At 40.3% G+C, this 18,858-nt stretch overlaps 1 protein-coding gene across 2 annotated transcripts; it reads left to right on the forward strand.

Moving 5' to 3' along the window:
* Window positions 1-1,261: 1,261 nt before the first annotated feature.
* LOC120017655 (phosphatidylinositol 3,4,5-trisphosphate 3-phosphatase and dual-specificity protein phosphatase PTEN-like) lies at window positions 1,262-18,642 on the forward strand. Of its 2 annotated transcripts, XM_038960566.1 has the most exons (10): window positions 1,265-2,234; window positions 11,531-11,615; window positions 11,819-11,863; window positions 11,963-12,006; window positions 12,098-12,336; window positions 13,138-13,279; window positions 15,942-16,010; window positions 16,543-16,712; window positions 17,126-17,404; window positions 17,731-18,642. In XM_038960566.1, the coding sequence occupies exons 1-10, from the start codon at window positions 2,156-2,158 to the stop codon at window positions 17,914-17,916; spliced, it is 1,338 nt and encodes a 445-aa protein (XP_038816494.1). In that variant the 5' UTR covers window positions 1,265-2,155; the 3' UTR covers window positions 17,917-18,642. The 2 variants fall into 2 exon arrangements, with proteins under 2 accessions (XP_038816495.1, XP_038816494.1); XM_038960567.1 differs by lacking the exon at window positions 15,942-16,010 and having other exon boundaries at window positions 1,262-2,234.
* Window positions 18,643-18,858: the final 216 nt, after the last annotated feature.

The following is an 18,858-nucleotide window of genomic DNA, read 5'->3' on the forward strand; positions in this document are numbered from 1 at the left end:
TGATAGGAGAAAACTGAGTATGGATCAACAACATTGTTGTTACTCCACAATACTAAATGACAGAGTCAAAAGATGGAAGTCTTTACAGAATAAAAATATTCCAAAACATCTTGACTGTTTGCAATGAGGCACTAAAGTAATACTGCAAAAAGTGTGGCGAAGAAATTAACTTTTTGTCCTAAACACAAAGCATTATGCTTGGGGCAAATCAAACACAACATCATTGAATACCACTCTTTATATTTTCAAGCATGGTGGTGGCTGCATCATGTTATGGATATGCTCGTCATCGGCAAGGACTATGGAGTGTAGGTGTTCATCTTGTCCAGGTGGAAATGGGCAATGTGGAGTGCAATAGAGATTGCGCCATCTGTGGATCTGTTGGGGCGGTATGCGACATATGAAACGTATGCCTGGGCAGAAGACATCTCAGAAGAGGAGATGCTTCAATTCATAGGCACCATTTTTTTCTAGGTCACCAAAATGTGTACCAAACCCTGTCTAAAAAGTAGAAACATCAAATATGAGTCATCAACAACAAAACAGTATGTTCCATTTGATCCAGTCAAATCAAGACACATGGTGAGTGACAACATGTCTTGGGAAAAAAAAGTTGCACTGTACTGGTCTTTTCATGACACCGAGTGGAAGTGGATGTTTCCCCTTAAGTCCTAGCCGTCAGAAGTGTTTTACTACAAACAAATGGCCGTTCATCCCAAGCTTCAGGCAGGGAGAGTTGGTCTGAGCCTTTGAATTTTACAGATCATGTTTGGTGTGTTTTGTGTCTAAGGAATGTTTGACAGACACCCCCACTTCTACACCCCACCCTTGTCTCTCTCTCTCTCTCTCACACACACACACACACACACACACACACACACACACACACACACACACACACACACACACACACACACACACACACACACACACACACACACAGAGGTAATTGGTTGTCTCAGAATCAATTAATGGACCCCATGGATACATTCAATAAGGAAAACTAGGACATTAGAAATAATATACTAAAATGGTGTATCTGACTTCTCTCAATTGTTTTATATGATGACATGAACATATATGCTTGTCAGTCACACTGAAATAGCATAACCCAATTTAAACCGAAAAAAGTGACATTATGTTGGAAACTTCCCTAATTACAAAAAACACGTGATCACATTGACAGAGACTTGCATGCGCTCTGATTGTGTCCTTCCGCTGCCAACAAAAGAACTAGCCGACTACAAAAAACGTAAATTGACAATACACTGACTAGGATATAAAACTTATGCAAATAAATAGCTATTCTGAGAATCAACAATGATTTATTTGATAGGAAGAAAGTGTTTTTGATTTCGACCTAGAACTATATATTTGCCGCGGTAGGATATTTATTTTAAAAACCTAGCCTGCTCTACATTTTTTCCTCCGTTGGAAGCCATGATGGAAGCTTGAGAATTCAGCTGGAGAGAAACGCGAAAAGATGATCCCCGGGACATAGCTATCTGTCAAACGAATCTGTGCACATATTTGATCCCTGTATAGACAATATAAATGCACGGTGGAGCCTGTCACTTTTTCCGGTGTATTTTAGCAAACAATTCACGACGATGTTGATTCGCTAGGAGGTTTTTGGATAAAAAAAAAAAAAAAAGGGGTAACGTTAGCTAGTTAGTTACTATACTGTAGCTTGCTACCGTTAGCTACGAGTGGATACTGTTGCTGTCCTTTCCGAGAGTAACGTTAGTCTTCAAATTCGAGCGCCGGAGAGTTTTCTCTCCTCGCTGTCCGGTCAATCACGGCGGCTACTGTAGATCAAGAGGTTCGGACCGTCTCTTATACCATACGGTTAGGCGGGAGGAGAATTGTATGTGTTTTTCAGGGGGGATTTGAAAACAAATTCCAGGATTGGGAAAGTTGGGCCTGCGTGGAGGAGCAGAGCAAGGCCCGCCTTTATGATCCAGAGAAGACATTCTAGCTAGCTAGTTAATCCTACTCACAACGACTACCACTGCTAGCTTTGCTAGCTTGTCATTGCGAGAAAGGAGCTGCAAAATCAAAAGCGCAAAGGGCGATCGAGAGGCAAATCAAGCGAAAGCAACCATACTTTTTCATAATTTTTCATAAATAGACTCCTGTCACTAAGTTAACTACAATGGCTGCGAAGATAAAATTAATGGTCAGCCGGAACAAAAGGAGATACCAGGAGGATGGGTTCGACTTGGATTTAACGTGTATCCTTTTCTTAAATAACTAACGTTAGTTTATCATACAGTAAACTAGTCACGTGAGTATGCATATTGTATCAATTCAATAGCGATGATTGCTTGCTAGCTAACGTTAGCTAGTTAAGGTAACTGGCTGTTTTTGACAAGCCGGAAAGCATGTTTGAAATATGGTGGATCTGTCAAATGAGCACGCAGAAATGTCTGAAGGAAGTATGTATGACATCCAGTAACTAGCTAGTTAGTTGTCATTATCAGGTACAGTGCCTTCAAAGTATTCACAGCCCCCGACTTTTTCAACATTTTGTTACAGCTTGAATTTAAAATGTATTGCATTGTGATTGTCACTGGCCTACACACAAATACCCCATGTCAAAGTGGAATTATGTTTACAAATTAATAAAAACTGAAAAGCTGAACTGTCTGAGTCAATAAGTATTCAACCCCGTTTGTTATGGCAAGCCTAAATAAGTTCAGGAGTAAACGTTTGCATAAGTTGCAAGGACTCCCTCTGTGTGCACACGTTTTTTATAACAACCTCATCGCTGTACCCCACACATACAATTATCTGTAAGTCACTCAGTCACCCAGTGAATTTCCAAAAGATTCCACCACAAAGGCCAGGGAGGTTTTACAATGCCTTGCGAAGAAGGACATCTTTTGGTAGATGGGTACAAATATAAAAGCAATGTTAAATATCCCAAAAATGTGGCAAAGAAATGAACTGTCCTGAATACAAAGTGTTACGTTTGGGGCAAACACAACACATTAGCACAGGCAAAATCCTAGAGGAAAACCTGGTTGTCTGCTTCTCAACAGACACCGGGAGACAAATTCACCTTTCAGCAGAATAACCAAAAACGCAAGGCCAACTGTACATTGGAGTTGATTACCAAGACAACGTTGAATGTTCCTGAGTGGCCTAGTTAGTTTTGATGTAAATCGGCTTAAATCTTTGGCAAGACTTGAAAATGGATGTCTAGCAATGATCAACAACCAATTTGACAGCTTGAAGAATTTTTAAACGAATGTGCAAATATTGTACAATCCAGGTGTGCAAAGCTCTTAGAAATGTACCCAGAAAGACACGACTAATCGCTGCCAAAGGTGATGCTAACATGTATTGAGTGAGTGTGAATACTTATGTAAATTAGATTTCTGTATTTTGTTTTCAATACGTTTGCAAACATTTCTAAAAACATGTTTTCACTTTGTCATTATGGGGTATTGTGTAAAGAAAAAAATACATTTGATACATTTTGAATTCGGGCTGTAACACAGCAAAATGTGGAAGAAGTCAAGGAGTATAAATACTTTCTGAAGGCATTGTAAATTGTGTTACGAGTAACGTTAGCCAACACATTATTTGACCAATTTAGCTTGCTAGCTAGGTTCAGGTTAGCAGCCAGTCATTATTACTCAACTTTGTTGGCTACAAATTGTCCTTATAGACATGACTACTTTGCTATTAGATAGCTAATGTTAGCCAGTGGTGTAAAGCACTTGTGTAAAAATACTTGAAAGTACTACATAAGTAGTTTTTGGTGATATCTATACTTTACTATTTATATTTTTGACAACTTTTACCTCAGTACATTCCTAAAGAAAATAATATCCTTTTTTTACTCCATACAATTTCCCTGACACCCAAAAGTACTTCTTACATTTTGAATGGCTAGCAGGACAGGTAAATAGTACAATTCATGCACTTATCAAGAGAACATCCCTGGTCATCCCTATTGCCTCTGATCTGGCAGACTCACTAAACACTGCTTCTTTTGTAAATTATGTCTAGGTGTTGGAGTGTGCCCCTTGTAATCCCTAAATTAAAAAACAAGAATTGTGCCATCTAGTTTGTTTAATATAGGGAATTTGAAATTATTTATACTTTTACTTTCAATACTTAAGTATATTTTAGTAATTACATTAGCTTTTGATACTTAAGTATATTTAAAATCAAATACTTTTAGACTTTTACTCAAGTATTATTTCACTGGGTGACTTTCACTTTTACTCGAGTAAAAGTAATGATATCTTTGATAGAAAATGACTCAAGTATGACAATTGAGTGCCTTTTCCACCACTGATGTTAGCCAACCTTCCGTAATGTAAACTAACATTTGGTTTGCTTGCTACAGTAAAACTTGACTTATTTGACAGTGCAGGGAAGCTGGTTGGCTGCTGTAACAATGTTTTCTTCTCTTAGATGAAATATAGATGACATGAGGCATAATTCTAGCTACCTAGCAAACTATCTAACCTATTGGCCAGCTAATCAACCGCAAACTTGGTTTGCGAACACAGAGTCTGCATTTACATAAGCTGCCCAATTCTGATCTTTTACCCAATTATGGGCAATATATCTGAATTTGGCTGCTTGTGTAAACGCAGCCTGACAGTTCTGGGATGTTGGCCCAAAGGCCAATGTATCACAGATTTAATCATTGGACATGTTGGGAAGCAATCGATTTGAATGTTTAAGACGGTGCAATGCACCTTTCGAAAAGCACTGTTAACCAGATCGAGAAACTAAATATGGTCTCATGAATTTGGCAATCATGCAGCATGTGCTGCTAGCTAGCTGTCAAACGTGATCTAAATTAGGTTCCCTTAGGGTATAGGGAACATATCTGGCAACCTTGGATAAAAAACATTTGAAAACTTGCTAATGCCGAAAGAGCCTCAATTCAGTTCATGTTATCTGTATGCAAATTATTAATTCAATATGCCAATTTTCGATGTCTAGCTTTTCAATGAATCACTATATACTTTTTACAAATAACATTCACACTGATGCACCACTTCCTGAAAATTCTTAAATTGAGAAGATCTAATGCTAATAAAGTCCAAATGGAATCTGCATGATTGGATATTGTTAATTTATTGAGGTTAACTTCAGAACATCTTCATGTATTCTGTCAAGTGACATTTGTGATCTAGGCCTATACTGATTTTGTTAACCCATATTATGCTGGTGGTGAGAATGGTAGTCCCTTGCTGCAGCACATCTCATACCTGGCCCTGATATTGAAGACAAGTTTAAGGGAGTGCACTGTATGGGTTTGGGGGAGAGATAGTGGGAAGAGTGGACACAGGGATTGTGTTAATTGTATAGTTTTCTCTGACATGGATTATGTGCACAATGTTTATTTGGAGCAGGTTTTTGTGCACTTTGCAAAAAATCTAGGGACTGTAATGGCCTGTATAGTCCCTTTTTATCTATGGTGTGGTAGGAAGGTGTTCACCCTAATGGCAATACCTGTGACAGTTTAGTGAGGCATTTGTTCAGTTACTTGTGGACCTGAGCAAATCAAAACGACTTGTCCCACAGTCTGTTTGAATCCACTGGTTGTGGCAGGCTATACAGTATTATAATGTAGAGACCATATTGATGTAAGTTGCGGCACGGGTTAAGGGGGTCTCTTGCTTTACTTTTCTATCTTGTTTTAAAATTGATACTTACATGTGACTAATAGGAAAACTGGTCACTGTCTGAGCATTAAGCATACCCCACATTGAAAGTGTCAAATGCCACTATTCTGTTTTGAATGGACACCACTCACTGGAGAAAGGTGTTTATGTAAATTCAACTCAGTTTATTCCCTGCACCCATTCAGTAGAAGAAACCACAGATTAATGGATAACAGGCTAATCGTGTAAAGATGGTGTTATTGAGATATTGATATCAGATTTGTCCGTTTCTGTGGGGTTTTCTGCTTGTGAGATAGACGCGAGGGAGCGAGAGGGGTGTGTCATTCAACCCCAGTAATTCCTCTGTTGATGAGCAACAGCCAGTCAGTGTGAGTCCCCTCTCTGCTGATCTAAATTCAGGCACTTTTGGACGCAAACTTTTTTAAATCAGATTTGGCATGGTGTCTTAAAACAATATGAGCTCTTTGCAGTTATGTAATGCAGTAGGGATGGACATTTCGGTTAACCAGTCAAACTATAAAAAATAACATCCAAACAGGAAAATAACGTGACCAACAGAAAAGACTATGCATGCATACAAGGAACTGACATATTTCATTACGAGCTAAATGAACATTTGCAACAATAGCAAGCCCTCCGTTTTACAGTCAAAAGGCTATTATTGAACGTTCAACAGCTGTAGTGAAGCAGGTAATAATACTTTATTTTTAATACATTTGCCAAAATGCAATTTGCGTGAACACAGTTCTAAGCAACGCACCTAATGCGAGCGGTTCCATTTGTGACGTAGATGAACATCTCCATTAGAAACTTAGAAAGAGGGAGAATCTAATAGCAATAACTAGGATGGGTTGCTAATATGACTATGATTGTGCCTTTGGCTTCTGGACAACGAAAGAAAGTTATGAAAACCAATAGAACAGGAGAGAAATGCTGCTTAATGGCATGAGGAAATATTTATAAAATAATTGCATCCATGTTTCTATGGTTGTATTTTGGCTAGGCTAATTTGAAGCAAGGTAAGACATTCCACGTTATTTAAAGTTAAGTAAAATGTTCAGGTTTCAAGCAATTATACTGCCTTAAACTCACATTGCAATGTGGTGGGTGACGAGCTGATAGCCTGCCTACCGTTGACTATAGCCTATGCATGCGAATAGGAGGCGCACTTGAATTAAGAGTTGAGATTGAGATATATTAATAGTAGCTCTTTTTAATTGTGGCCATCAAAACAGTTAACACGCCATTGCATTTAGAATTATTTGTTGCACAATGACTGGGTTTATAAAAGCATGTTTAATTCCAATACCAGCTTTTTTAAAGGGTCTGCTCTCGTGTTGTCTGACAGGTGATGGGCCATTCCGCTCCTCAAACTAGGCTCTGTATGCTGTGCATGTGTGATAAATAATTTAACCTTTTATTTAACTAGGCAAGTCAGTTAAGAACAAATTCTTATTTACAATGACGGCCTACCCCGGGCTAAACCCAGATGACGCTGGGCCAATTGTGCGCCGCCCCATGGGACTCCCAATCACAACCGGATGTGATACAGCCTGGATAATAAATAAGATGCATGACGACTAACAGAAATACACACGCGCCAATTTAATTCCACTAAATTATGCAAATGAACATAAAGCCCGATAAGCATGACTGGTCAAATGTGTTTTCGGCAGCTAACCGATTAACAGTTAACCGTTTATATCCCTATAATGCAGTATCAGGGTTCTGGGAATAATCCTTATAATAGAGCACCAGTGATCTTGTATCAGCATTGCTGCCTGAGTCCCCATCTGTCTAACCAACCACCTTTCCATAGCACTTTCTTTCCTGCTCTCTTCCCCACATTCTCTCCTCTACTCTTACCCACCCTTCCCATATCATTCGCTCTCTGCCTGCTCCTCTCATTTTCTCTTTTCAACTCTCTCCCCCTCTACTCTCTTTTTTTTCTGTTGCCCAGCCATGGAGTTAGCTAGAGCACAGAGCTGTGGCAGGACAGCTGAAAACGCCAGAGAGAAAAGGCGTTCCTGAAATGTCCGGTTTTTAGAGGAGCTTCCGTCGGGCGTCCTGTATGTGCGTTTCCTCCCAGCTGCAGAATGCCGAGCCCCCTGGGCTGTAGCTCCCCTAGGAGCTCTGGAGCTTTTTAAAAACACTTAAAATAGTCTGAGTGGAATGATTTTGCCAGTAGGACCAAAGGCAGAGGTGGAGGTTGTAGCCCATTATGTGGTATAGAACGGCCTGCATTTGGTTCCTAATTAGGTCTTTGAGGCATTAATGGAAATGATTATGTTCCTCTATGTAATAGAAAGGCTCATATGCTGAAGGCCACAGGCAAGTAGCTTGGCATTATGCAAATACTATAATAAAATCGTTGCTGTGTTTTATTGAATTAATGCAATGTATTGTGTTCCTCTTGAATTTTAATGCCATAGCTGGAATTTGGTAGATACTACGCCTATCTGACATAGGGCATCATATTCTTGCTAGTTTCATTCAAATTTTGGTCAAGTTACATTGGATCTTGGCAAATGTGTTCATCACATCCACAGATACTGCCATTGTACTGTGTGTTTGTGTGCATGCATTATGCAGAAATTAGAGGCAGTTGAAGGGAGTCAAGTCTTCACCTTTCTCACCAGAGTTATCAGTGGTGTGTCAAATCTTGGAGACCTACTAGACCTGCTAGAAAAAAACAGACATATTAAATTAGAGCTGTTCAGCCGTTCTATTTCTGACACGATGACACAGGAAACGTACAAAAGGGTGACCTTTCGTCAGTGGTTAAAGTGCAAAATCCCACGGCTTATGTAGGCAGACAGGCTTCAGAATGTCAGTTACAGGTAGGAGTTGAGATGATGTGCAATCAATTCAATAATGTTTTGAGATATGACATTGAAGTTGATATGGACATGATCACACATAATATGGTTGACATTTGTCCTCCAGAGACAGAAATTAGTTTAGTAGTTTAAAGTATCTTTCAAAAAAAACTCAGATGCACTATAAAATGTTCAATATGCAGCTGAAAGTAACAGCTTCATTTGCACTTAATGAGTGTGTGGGTTTAGCAGGGCTCCAGACTAACTTTCCCTCCCGTTTTTCAGTTGGTTGCACCAGCCCATGATTTGGTCGCACCAAAATTGTTGGTCAATAGAAACGTTTTTGCAATCATCTTAAGTCATACACAGTGCTATTGAGATGGTATTATTCACGATATTTTGATGTGCAGCCTAAACCAGTGATTGTAATGAATTTTGGGGTTACAATTAGCCTGTTGCTATATTTTACTCTAAAAATAGGGATCCAGAATTGTGATGTCTTTAGTTCAATTAATTTGCATACGTATTTTGTGTGGCTACAAATAGGCTAATTCCTTTAGGGTTCATTTGCCAACTGAGGAAGTGGAAACTCCAAATGCATTAGCTAGGTTGAGGAATATAATATGTTGCTAGTAAGCCATGTAATTGGTTAATCTAACAGCAAATGTAATAACTTTGTATCATTCCCAATGATGTCTAGGCCTATGTAATCACTGCAAATGGCAGATGCGTGCTCCCCTGTTCCGCATATCTCAAAGCCCATAGCCTACCAGATACTTTTGTTAAAAAAACGGCACTCAGACAGTCAATATTGAGAGTTGAGAAATAAATGTAATACAGAAAGCTGAGAACCCTGTCCTGGGACCCCCCTGGGTGCACGTTTTGGTTTTACCCTAGCACTTCACAGCTGATTCAAATAGTCAACTCATCAATCTTTGATTATTTGAATCTGCTATGTAGTGCTAGGCAAAAAACAAAACGTGCACCAAGGGGGGGGGGGCAGGACCATGGCCAGGACTGACATTGGGAAACTCTGCTTTATGCTAGTTTGACCAAGTCATGATTTTAGCCGCCGATGTGACCAATTAAATATTAAACTTGACAATTCAAGTCAAAGGGTGGCAAAATGTAACCACCCTGGAGCCATGTTCGTCGCTGAAGTCACCTCATCAGCGTGTTTCACTGCTCCACTGTTCCTCCCCATGAACCCCATAACCAATTGCCATTTATCCCAACAAGATACTTTTCTTGTCCGTCAAGGCAGGGTCCTCATTACTCTTACATTTGATCTGTTAAATATTCCATGTGATTCGGCTGGGGCTGAAGGAAAATTAAGCCCAACATCTGCGACGATCTCAATATAACTAGGGCTCTATAAATACATGCAGGTCAAGCTGTGTAAATTCTCCTAGTGCACCCACATGTGGGCCCCGCTTGATTAGGAGTGCTCCGGTCCTCTCGGCCTCTTCTCTCGCCCTCACACAGCCAACACCATCTGTTATTCTACTGATCACAACCCTTCTGCCCAGCACTGTACTTTCCCTTTCTGTTCATTACTGCACAATGACACCCACATGGTGATACAAACGTCATGATGATCTTTCCTCAGACCTTTTGTGATAGGATTACGTTGTGAGCTCGAGGTTTTGGTGTTGTATATATATATACAGTACAGTGCATTCCAAAAGTATTCAGACCCTTTGACTTTCCCCACATTTTGTTACAGCCTTATTCTCAAATGGATTAAATATTTTTTTTCTACTCATCAATCTACACACAATACCCAATAATGACAAAGCAAAAACAGGCGTTTATATTTTTTTGGATCAAATTTATAATAAAATAAATAAACATTAGTAAACTGAAATATTACATTTACATAAGTATTCAGATAATTTACTTTGTTGAAGCACCTTTGGCAGCAATTACAGACTTGAGTCTTCTTGGGTATGACGCTACAAGCTTGGCACACCTGTATTTGGGGAGTTTCTCCCATTCTTCTCTGCAGATCCTCTCAAGCTCTGTCAGGTTGGATGGGGAACGTAGCTGCACAGTTATTTTCAGGTCTCTCCAGAGATGTTCGATCGGGTTCAAGTCCGGGCCACTCAGGGACATTCAGAGACTTGTCTTGAAGCCACTCCTGCCTTGTCTTGGCTGTGTGTTTAGGGTTGTTGTCCTGATGGAAGGTGAACCTTTGCCCCAGTCTGAGGTCCTGAGCGCTCTGGATTTTATCAAGGATCTCTGTACTTTTCTCGGTTCATCTATCCCTCGATCTTCACTAGTCTCCCTGCCGCTGATAAACACCCCCACAGCATTTTTGTTATTTTTTATTTAACCTTTAACTAGGCAAGTCAGTTAAGAATAAATTCTTATTTACAATGACGGCCTACCACAGCCAAACCCGGACGACGCTGGGCCAATTGTGCGCTGCCCTATGGGACTCCCAATCACGGCCGGATGTGATGTAGCCTGGATTCGAACCAGGGACTGCAGTGACGCCTCTTGCACTGAGATGCAGTGCTGCAGAAATGTTTTGGTACTCTTCCCCAGATCTGTGCCTTAACACAATCCTGTCTCTGAGCTCTACGGACATTTCCTTCGACTTCATGGCTTGGTTTTTGCACTGAGATGCACCGTCAACTGTGGGACCTTATATAGACAGATCTGATCCTATCCAAATCATGTCCAATCAATTGAATTTACCACAGGTGGACTCTAATCAAGTTGTAGAAACATCTCAAGGATGATCAATGGAAACAAGATGCACTTGAGCTCAATTTCGAGTTTCATAGCAAAGGGTCTGAATGCTTATGTAAATAAGGTATTTGTTTTTTATTTGTAATAAATTTGCAAAAATGTCTAAACCAGTTTTTGCTTTGTCATTATGGGGTACTGTGTGTAGATTGATGAGGGAAAAAAATTGTTGATACATTTCATAATAAGGCTGTAACATAAAAAAAATTGGAAAACGGAAAGGTTTCTGAAAACTTTCCAAATGCACTGTATATAGGATTTTCTTCTATGTATGTGTCCTTGACCCAATGGTGACCACAGATATCTATCCAAACATCATTGCTATGGGCTTTCCTGCAGAGCGACTCGAAGGAGTGTACAGAAACAATATAGACGAGGTTGTACGGTGAGTAACAGCCACTCATGACCTCAACTGGTGAGGACTGTGAAATCAATGCGTGTGGAATGTGGTTTTTGACCAACATTAGACAAAACAATCCAAGTTGATAAAGTATCCTGAGGTGTTTTCCATTCTCATTAGATGCATTATGTTGTCAAATTCTGTAGTTGCGGAATTGTTTTGAATGTAACTACCTTTTACCTCAACAGGTTTCTTGACTCGAAACATAAAAGCCATTATAAGATTTACAATCTGTAAGTATACCGCTAAACACTTAAATGCTAATATCAATGTTTTGTTTACAAATTAATTGCTCCTTCATGACCGCTGACTGAATATCCTTCCTATTTCAGTTGTGCAGAACGACACTACGATGCTGCCAAATTTAACTGCAGAGGTACGCCGTCACAAACAAAATGTTTTTAGAGCCAGGTTGCTTAAAGGAAACTTAGTCTTTATATTTCGCTCTAACTCTCTCCATCCGCCAGTTGCACAATACCCCTTTGAAGACCACAACCCGCCTCAGCTAGAGCTCATCAAGCCGTTCTGTGAAGACCTCGACCAGTGGCTGAGCGAGGATGACAATCATGTGGCGGCCATCCACTGCAAGGCAGGGAAAGGCCGCACCGGGGTGATGATCTGCGCCTACCTCCTGCACCGTGGCAAGTTCCAGGACGCCCAGGAGGCACTCGACTTCTACGGGGAAGTGCGGACAAGGGACAAGAAGGTCAGTGACAGTGACTTGCCAGGGGTGGAGACTAGGGATGGGCATTTTACATTATTTAACTATTCGAATAATATGACATTTTATTATTTGTTCGGATATCCGGATAGTGATCTATCAGAACGACGCAAATGCACATGGCGGAGAACTGTGGACAGGCTGTTTTTTTTCTCTGCTTGTTTTTTGGCTGAAAGCAACAGTGACGGAGAAGTCCAATTTTTGTCATGATAGAACTGATTCTGTTACAAAAAGGTTTTCTGATGAATGTTTTACATTGATCTGGGTCAGTTGTTGTGGGAACTCTGTTAGGTGTGCGCCTGTAGTTGTTATTCCAAGTGGGGAAAATAGCAAACCAATGTCAATTATTATTTTCTTTTTCAAAATTAGCCTAAAAAAAAGAAATCACAAAAAATTAACACAAGTAAATCAAATAATAACGTCCGTTCGGATATTCGATTAACCGTGCCCATCCCTAGTAGACACTAGACGCTAGTACTCGGTGTGAGATATTTTATAAACGCAGACTAGGCCTAGATCTTCTGTTTTGTCATAGACCTGCAGTGATCAAATTTTTACATTGACATTTTAGTCATTTAGCAGACACTCTTATCCAGAGCGATTTACAGTAGTGAGTGCAAACATTTTCATACTTTTTTGTACTTGCAAGCGCCATGCTCTACCAACTGAGCCACACAGGATTTCCAAGACATATTTTTCACAATCTGTATATCTTATTCTTTGTGGTATTTATTAAATTGAGGTTCTTCCCTAGCATTGACTGTTTTTGTTGTCTTTCCTTTTCAGGGAGTGACGATCCCAAGCCAACGGCGCTATGTGTACTACTATAGCCACCTGCTGAAAAACAAGCTGGACTACAAGCCTGTGGCTCTCCTCTTCCACAAAATGGTGTTTGAGACGCTACCAATGTTCAGTGGAGGCACCTGCAGTGAGTCACTCATGTTTAACTTGACCTCCGACTCAGGGCGTAGGCATGTAGCTCTTTAAATGGTGTGTATACGGCCACCCACGGTAGTAGAGAATGGTGCAGGTCAACTTGTGTAGTGAGAGCATAGAGTCATATTATGTACTTTACATTGAAGCCAACAAAGCTCTTGATCAGTTGCTTGTACTCTTTAAGAAAGATGGCTAGATATTGATGAGAAAGAGAACATGGATGACACTATTCTCAGCTGCGTTCAGCAAGGCTGGCTTCTACCTGCTTTATCCAAATTGTGACATGTTTTGCTCTGTAGTTCAGAGGATGAATTCAGTATGTGTAAATAACAATTCACCAATGACCTCTTACAGATAGCAAATATAATAACTGCGTTTATTGTTGTCCAGGGATTTTCAGAAAGACAAAGACTTCAACTCCTAGCTCAAGTAGACATTTTCACCTATGATCTTTAATCAAGAGATGTAGTGATCTATGTTTTTCATCTAATGGAATGTGAATGACTATGCATGTACATCTACTGCATGTAATTTGCTTGGCTGAATTTATCTGTGAAACAATGATTTGAATATCTTTCCATTTTGGTCATATGAAATGTGGATTTCTGGTTTAATGTGCCTGAGTCACAGATTATCTTCTTGTTTTTTCTCAATATTTCACTGTTGCACAAAAATGCACTTTTTTCCTCCTTGGATTATCTGTGATGCTCTAACCTAGCATCTGAATGTGCTCAACTGCTCTGAACTCACCCTTCTCTTTCCATCTTAACACTCCCTAGAGAGGGCCCTATTCTGAGTTTGACGTTCTCTATTTGCAAAGACCTAGATAGAAAACATCATGTTACTTGTTCGCACTCATTTTAAAGTATTGGCTAAATACTGAGGTGTATTTTAGTGATGTGCAGATCAGCTGTTTGTTCACCTCCCCAAATCTGAGGCCTGCACTCGACCCTAACCCGCAAATATAGAAAATGCGCTGTACCGTCAGATGGCGCAACAATTTTTTGAAGAGGTCTTTTTAGATAGGCCCAAGTTTCGGCTTGTAATTTCCGACATTTTGGTAGGCTATTTGTTAGTCAACTTGTCCATAAATAGATACATACAGCTTCTCTTCTGTTATTACTTGTTTCCCTTAGACTAAATAAACCCTTTCTCAACAAAATGTCATAAATCGATAGAATGAATGATTCAATCTAGTTGGCATCGGTAAAGTTTGCTTTCTGTTTCCTCTTTCATCTCTGCTTCTCTACAACGATGTTTAGGTACCGGGGAGAAAATGCAATAACTAAAAAAAATTATAAGAATAAGTACAACAGTACAACATTTCCTAATGACATTGGTTTGACTGGTTTTAAGGAAATTTAAATCTGTTAAAATTACCCAACACATTTTTTTGGGGGGGGAGGGGGGGTCGGCTTGGATGCATAATTTGTGGTTGAAATACTATCAGCTTTTATGATGCTGATAAAAACAGCACATTTACAGATGGTCCGCATCCATTCTCTCAAGATGCTAAAATAAATAAATCCTATTTCTCCACTCCTGTTAATATTATATCAGGCTATGAGCGAGGTTATAGAGCTACAGTCTATAACCTCCCGGTCCCTAAACATCTTTCCGTATTTCAGTTAGGCTACTATTCCATTTAACCCATCTGAACAGTACAGTTACCTTGATGTGCCATTTTGATGTCCCTGTCTTGTGACTGTCAAATTTATATAGAGGTTCACAATCATCACACACAACATAGCCGGACGGCACTGCTATCATCCTCTCCTACCACTTCAGCAAATCTTTCCCAAACATTAGACTACTGTTCTGGCCCTCCGTTTAATTTATTTTCAACTCTCCATTTCACAGCTTTTCTCTTATTGAATTAAACTCTAACATTATCCTTTTTTGCCTCAGTCGATTGACATGAACCTTTTCTGCCCAAGTTCCCAAAAGCATTTGGCAATTGGCGTGTATTTGGCACGCTACAGTGTTAGGCCCTAAAGCCTAGGCTTAGGCTACGCACTAATTCCAGATAAAAAATAATTTAAGAAAACCTCAATGTAGACTATAGATATAAATTGCACATTACATACATTTATGTATTTGTTATGCATTTTCTCTTTATTTAACCCTCCCGCCACCCACCTGCCCTTCATCCACACAATATTTGATGACCCTAAACCCACCCGCACAGCGGGCCCTGTGGGTTATGAGTCAACCCGCACATCACTAGTGTATTGGGTAAGAAGCTCATTTGGAGAGAACGTGCCTTTTTCAATGGACTAGCATATAAGACGGTTCTCATTGGTGAATACATTATCACACATTGTTAAGAATTAAATAGGCTAGATGCAGGTTTCTGCCATTGGGATTTATAGTGGTCAATTGAGATGTTCTTGGAATATCTACAGTCTGAAGTTCCCACATGTTCTTTTTCCTGTGAATTATTAATGTATTGCACCATGTGTCCCAAGTCTTGTTGACTAGATTTAATTTGATATCTCCATTTGAAAGCATTGTTTTTAGATATGTGGCTATGTATGTATATAATTGATATCCTAGCATATATCTGTACCGTTAGAAGTGTTCCTGCTGTGTTCTGAAGGCCCAGCCTGCCAGCCCAGCCAGGCTGTGAGTTAATCTCCTTCTCTCTCTCTAAGGGGACAGTACCGTTAAAAACAGGAGCGAGCCGATCCCTCTGGGCTTCAAGAAAGGGAATTGGCATTGGGGTAAATGAGCCTTTCATCCGTTTTGATGTCCTTCCCTCATATACTGTTCATTTGGCACCAGTTCCAACAAGAACTAGAAAGGTAGAACTTATTCTAGTGAAGGCTTGAAGAAGGAGTTGTAGCATTAAAACATCATTGCAATGTGGAGGCATACAAAGACCAACCAACCACCCCCTTATGAGAAGTTTCAAACTCTCACAAATGTAATGCTATTGTTATAGAAGAAAGCACAACAGTCATCAGAATGGGGTCCCATGTCTTTCGTTCTGGTTCTTTTTGGGTGCTATTTGTGGTCTGGTTATTTCCCCCTCTCCTTTGTGGTCTGGTTCTTTCCTTCTCTCCTCCTATATTGGAAAACACGGTTTTAGAGAAGTCCCAACTAGGGGTTGCTTTTGTAACTATCATGGCAGTAACTCCAAGACTACTAAGACTTGTATCCTGTCTTGTCTGGTTCTCTCTACCGCCATTACCCTTCATTGCAACCTCTCTCCATATCTCTGCCCCCTGTCTCTGAAACACTCACCCCTTTTAGATCCTCAGTTTGTGGTGTATCAACTTAAAGTCAAGATCCACACATCCAACCCGGCTCACACGCGGAGGGAAGAAAAGCACATGCTATTTGAGTTTCCCCAGCCGCTGCCCGTGTGTGGAGACATCAAAGTGGAGTTCTTTCACAAGCAAAACAAAATGATGATGAAGAAGGTTGGTTAGTTCCGCCTGTCACATGAGTGTCTCTAATTTCCACCTGGGTTTCCTTGGCTTCAGCTGTTATGGGGTTTTCTATTGCTGCCCCATTGTAGTTACTGTCATAATTGCAGTGTCACTCCAATGTTTACCTGGTATTTTATCATAAAAGGTGTTTTAAGTGAGTCCCTTATAGTATCATACATGATAATCATAATGACGTTAAACGGCACTCTGACGTTATAATTGGCTAGCTTACCTGAAAATGTATTGAATCATGTTACTATAAATAACTGATAAGGATTTTCACACTTATGTACTGTAAATTTGTAGCTTTTCTAAGCCGGCATTAGCATGGTAACTATAACCACAATGATCGTCAGACATACTCCATTACAGTTAGTCAGTACCTCTCCCTCTCCACTATCCAGGATAAGATGTTCCACTTCTGGGTTAACACCTTCTTCATCCCCGGGCCACCGGAGGAGAGCATGGAGAAGGTGGAGAACGGGTCGGTGGTGGTGAACGATGTGGACGGGGTTCAGAACCAGTCCACGATCGGCACCCCTCCCCAGGCCCCGCAGAGTGCCGAACGCAGGGACAGCGGCAGGGACAGCGACAGGGACTACCTCATCCTCGCGCTCACCAAGAATGACCTGGACAAGGCCAACAAAGACAAAGCTAACCGCTACTTCTCACCTAATTTCAAGGTGAGCCATTTAAACTAATGGTTGTAATGGAATCTTTTATTTAACCTTTATTTAACTAGGCAAGTCAGTTAAGAACAAAGTCTTATTTACAATGACGACCTACCCCGGCCAAACCCTAACCCGGGCGACGCTGGGCCAATTAATAATATGAGGAAAGTACTACAAATCTGTTGTGTAAATCTCTCAATTGATCTTTGCGCTATTAGAATCCTGATGAAATTGAAACGTTGGTTTTCAATGGCGGCAGTGCTGAATTCTATTGTTTGACAAGGTTCCTTGTTCTGATATTATGGCTTCCCCTTTCTCTCCCTATCTCGCTCCTTTAGGTGAAGTTGTATTTCACGAAAACCGTGGAAGATTCTTCGAATTCTGAGGCGAGCACTTCGACATCTGTCACACCGGACGTTAGTGACAACGAGCCAGACCATTATCGATATTCCGACACCACTGACTCTGATCCGGAAAACGAACCTTTTGATGAGGAGCAGCACACGCAGATCACGAAAGTGTGAACTCTTACTTTTTTTTTTATAGGAACACGAAGAAAAAGATATGTACACCAGAGAAAAAAAGGAGCAAACTTGAATATGAACTCAAAAGAAGAACCTTTGTTCCCCTGCTTCCCCCAAAACGGCAGCAGAGCATCATGTCAAATGCCAATTTTAAAAGAAAAAAATAATATTCTGACCAGTATATTGTTTTTAGGACTCTTTTCTTTGGCACGGCCGTGTACCATGCGTGAGGTATTGACGTTGTTGGGGGAAGGTGCTGTAGCTGTAATGTTTATATATACACATACATACATATGTAAACAAACTTTTTTGTGTCATAGACAATGGAAAAGAGTAACAATCAGGAGGACTATGCTGCTCCTTCTCCTGTCGAAACCAAGGCCAGTGCTGCAGTCACTTTGTTTATTTTCCCGTCTTCTCTCTCTCCCTCCCTCTTCTCTTCTACCCCCTTCACCACACCTCTTCCCTCATCCTCCTTTACTGTGAATGCTTCTCGTGCTCTTTGCAAGCTGTCTCACACGATGATGACCTTTGGCCTTTGTGCAGTGGAAGCTGCATGCAGGCAGTGGGTTGGGGGCGGGGCTGGGTTATGAGTCTGTGATGTCTAAAGCATTGCCATTCCTTTCCGTACTGTTTAAATTATGCAGAACAAGGCATCCCATGTAATTGTCCGTTTTTTTTAATCCTAAAATAAATAAAAAAATATAATACACAAAACAGCAGGGAGACAAGTGTTTGGAATGTCAACACTTTATATACATTTAAAGAACCGTGGCGGTATGCATGTATTGGAATTTAGCACCCATCCCTAATAAATGTATGCAATGTCATCTTTTCTTAGACACAAGCTTTCCAATGTTTTTTAAGATCTCAGGGTTACCCTGTGGATCATTTGTCATAAAGGACTTCCTGGTGTCTGGAGTGAATTGCATCATGGAAGTT

The sequence above is a fragment of the Salvelinus namaycush genome, chromosome 22 (assembly GCF_016432855.1).
Source record: "Salvelinus namaycush isolate Seneca chromosome 22, SaNama_1.0, whole genome shotgun sequence".
Taxonomy (NCBI): domain Eukaryota; kingdom Metazoa; phylum Chordata; class Actinopteri; order Salmoniformes; family Salmonidae; genus Salvelinus; species Salvelinus namaycush.

Coding starts and splice junctions, on each gene's coding strand:
- LOC120017655 (XM_038960566.1), top strand. CDS start 2,156: ATGGCTGCGAAGATAAAATTAATGGTCAGCCGGAACAAAAGGAGATAC. Junction 2,235..11,530: donor GTTCGACTTGGATTTAACGT/GTATCCTTTTCT, acceptor TGGTGACCACAG/ATATCTATCCAAACATCATT. Junction 11,616..11,818: donor AATATAGACGAGGTTGTACG/GTGAGTAACAGC, acceptor TTACCTCAACAG/GTTTCTTGACTCGAAACATA.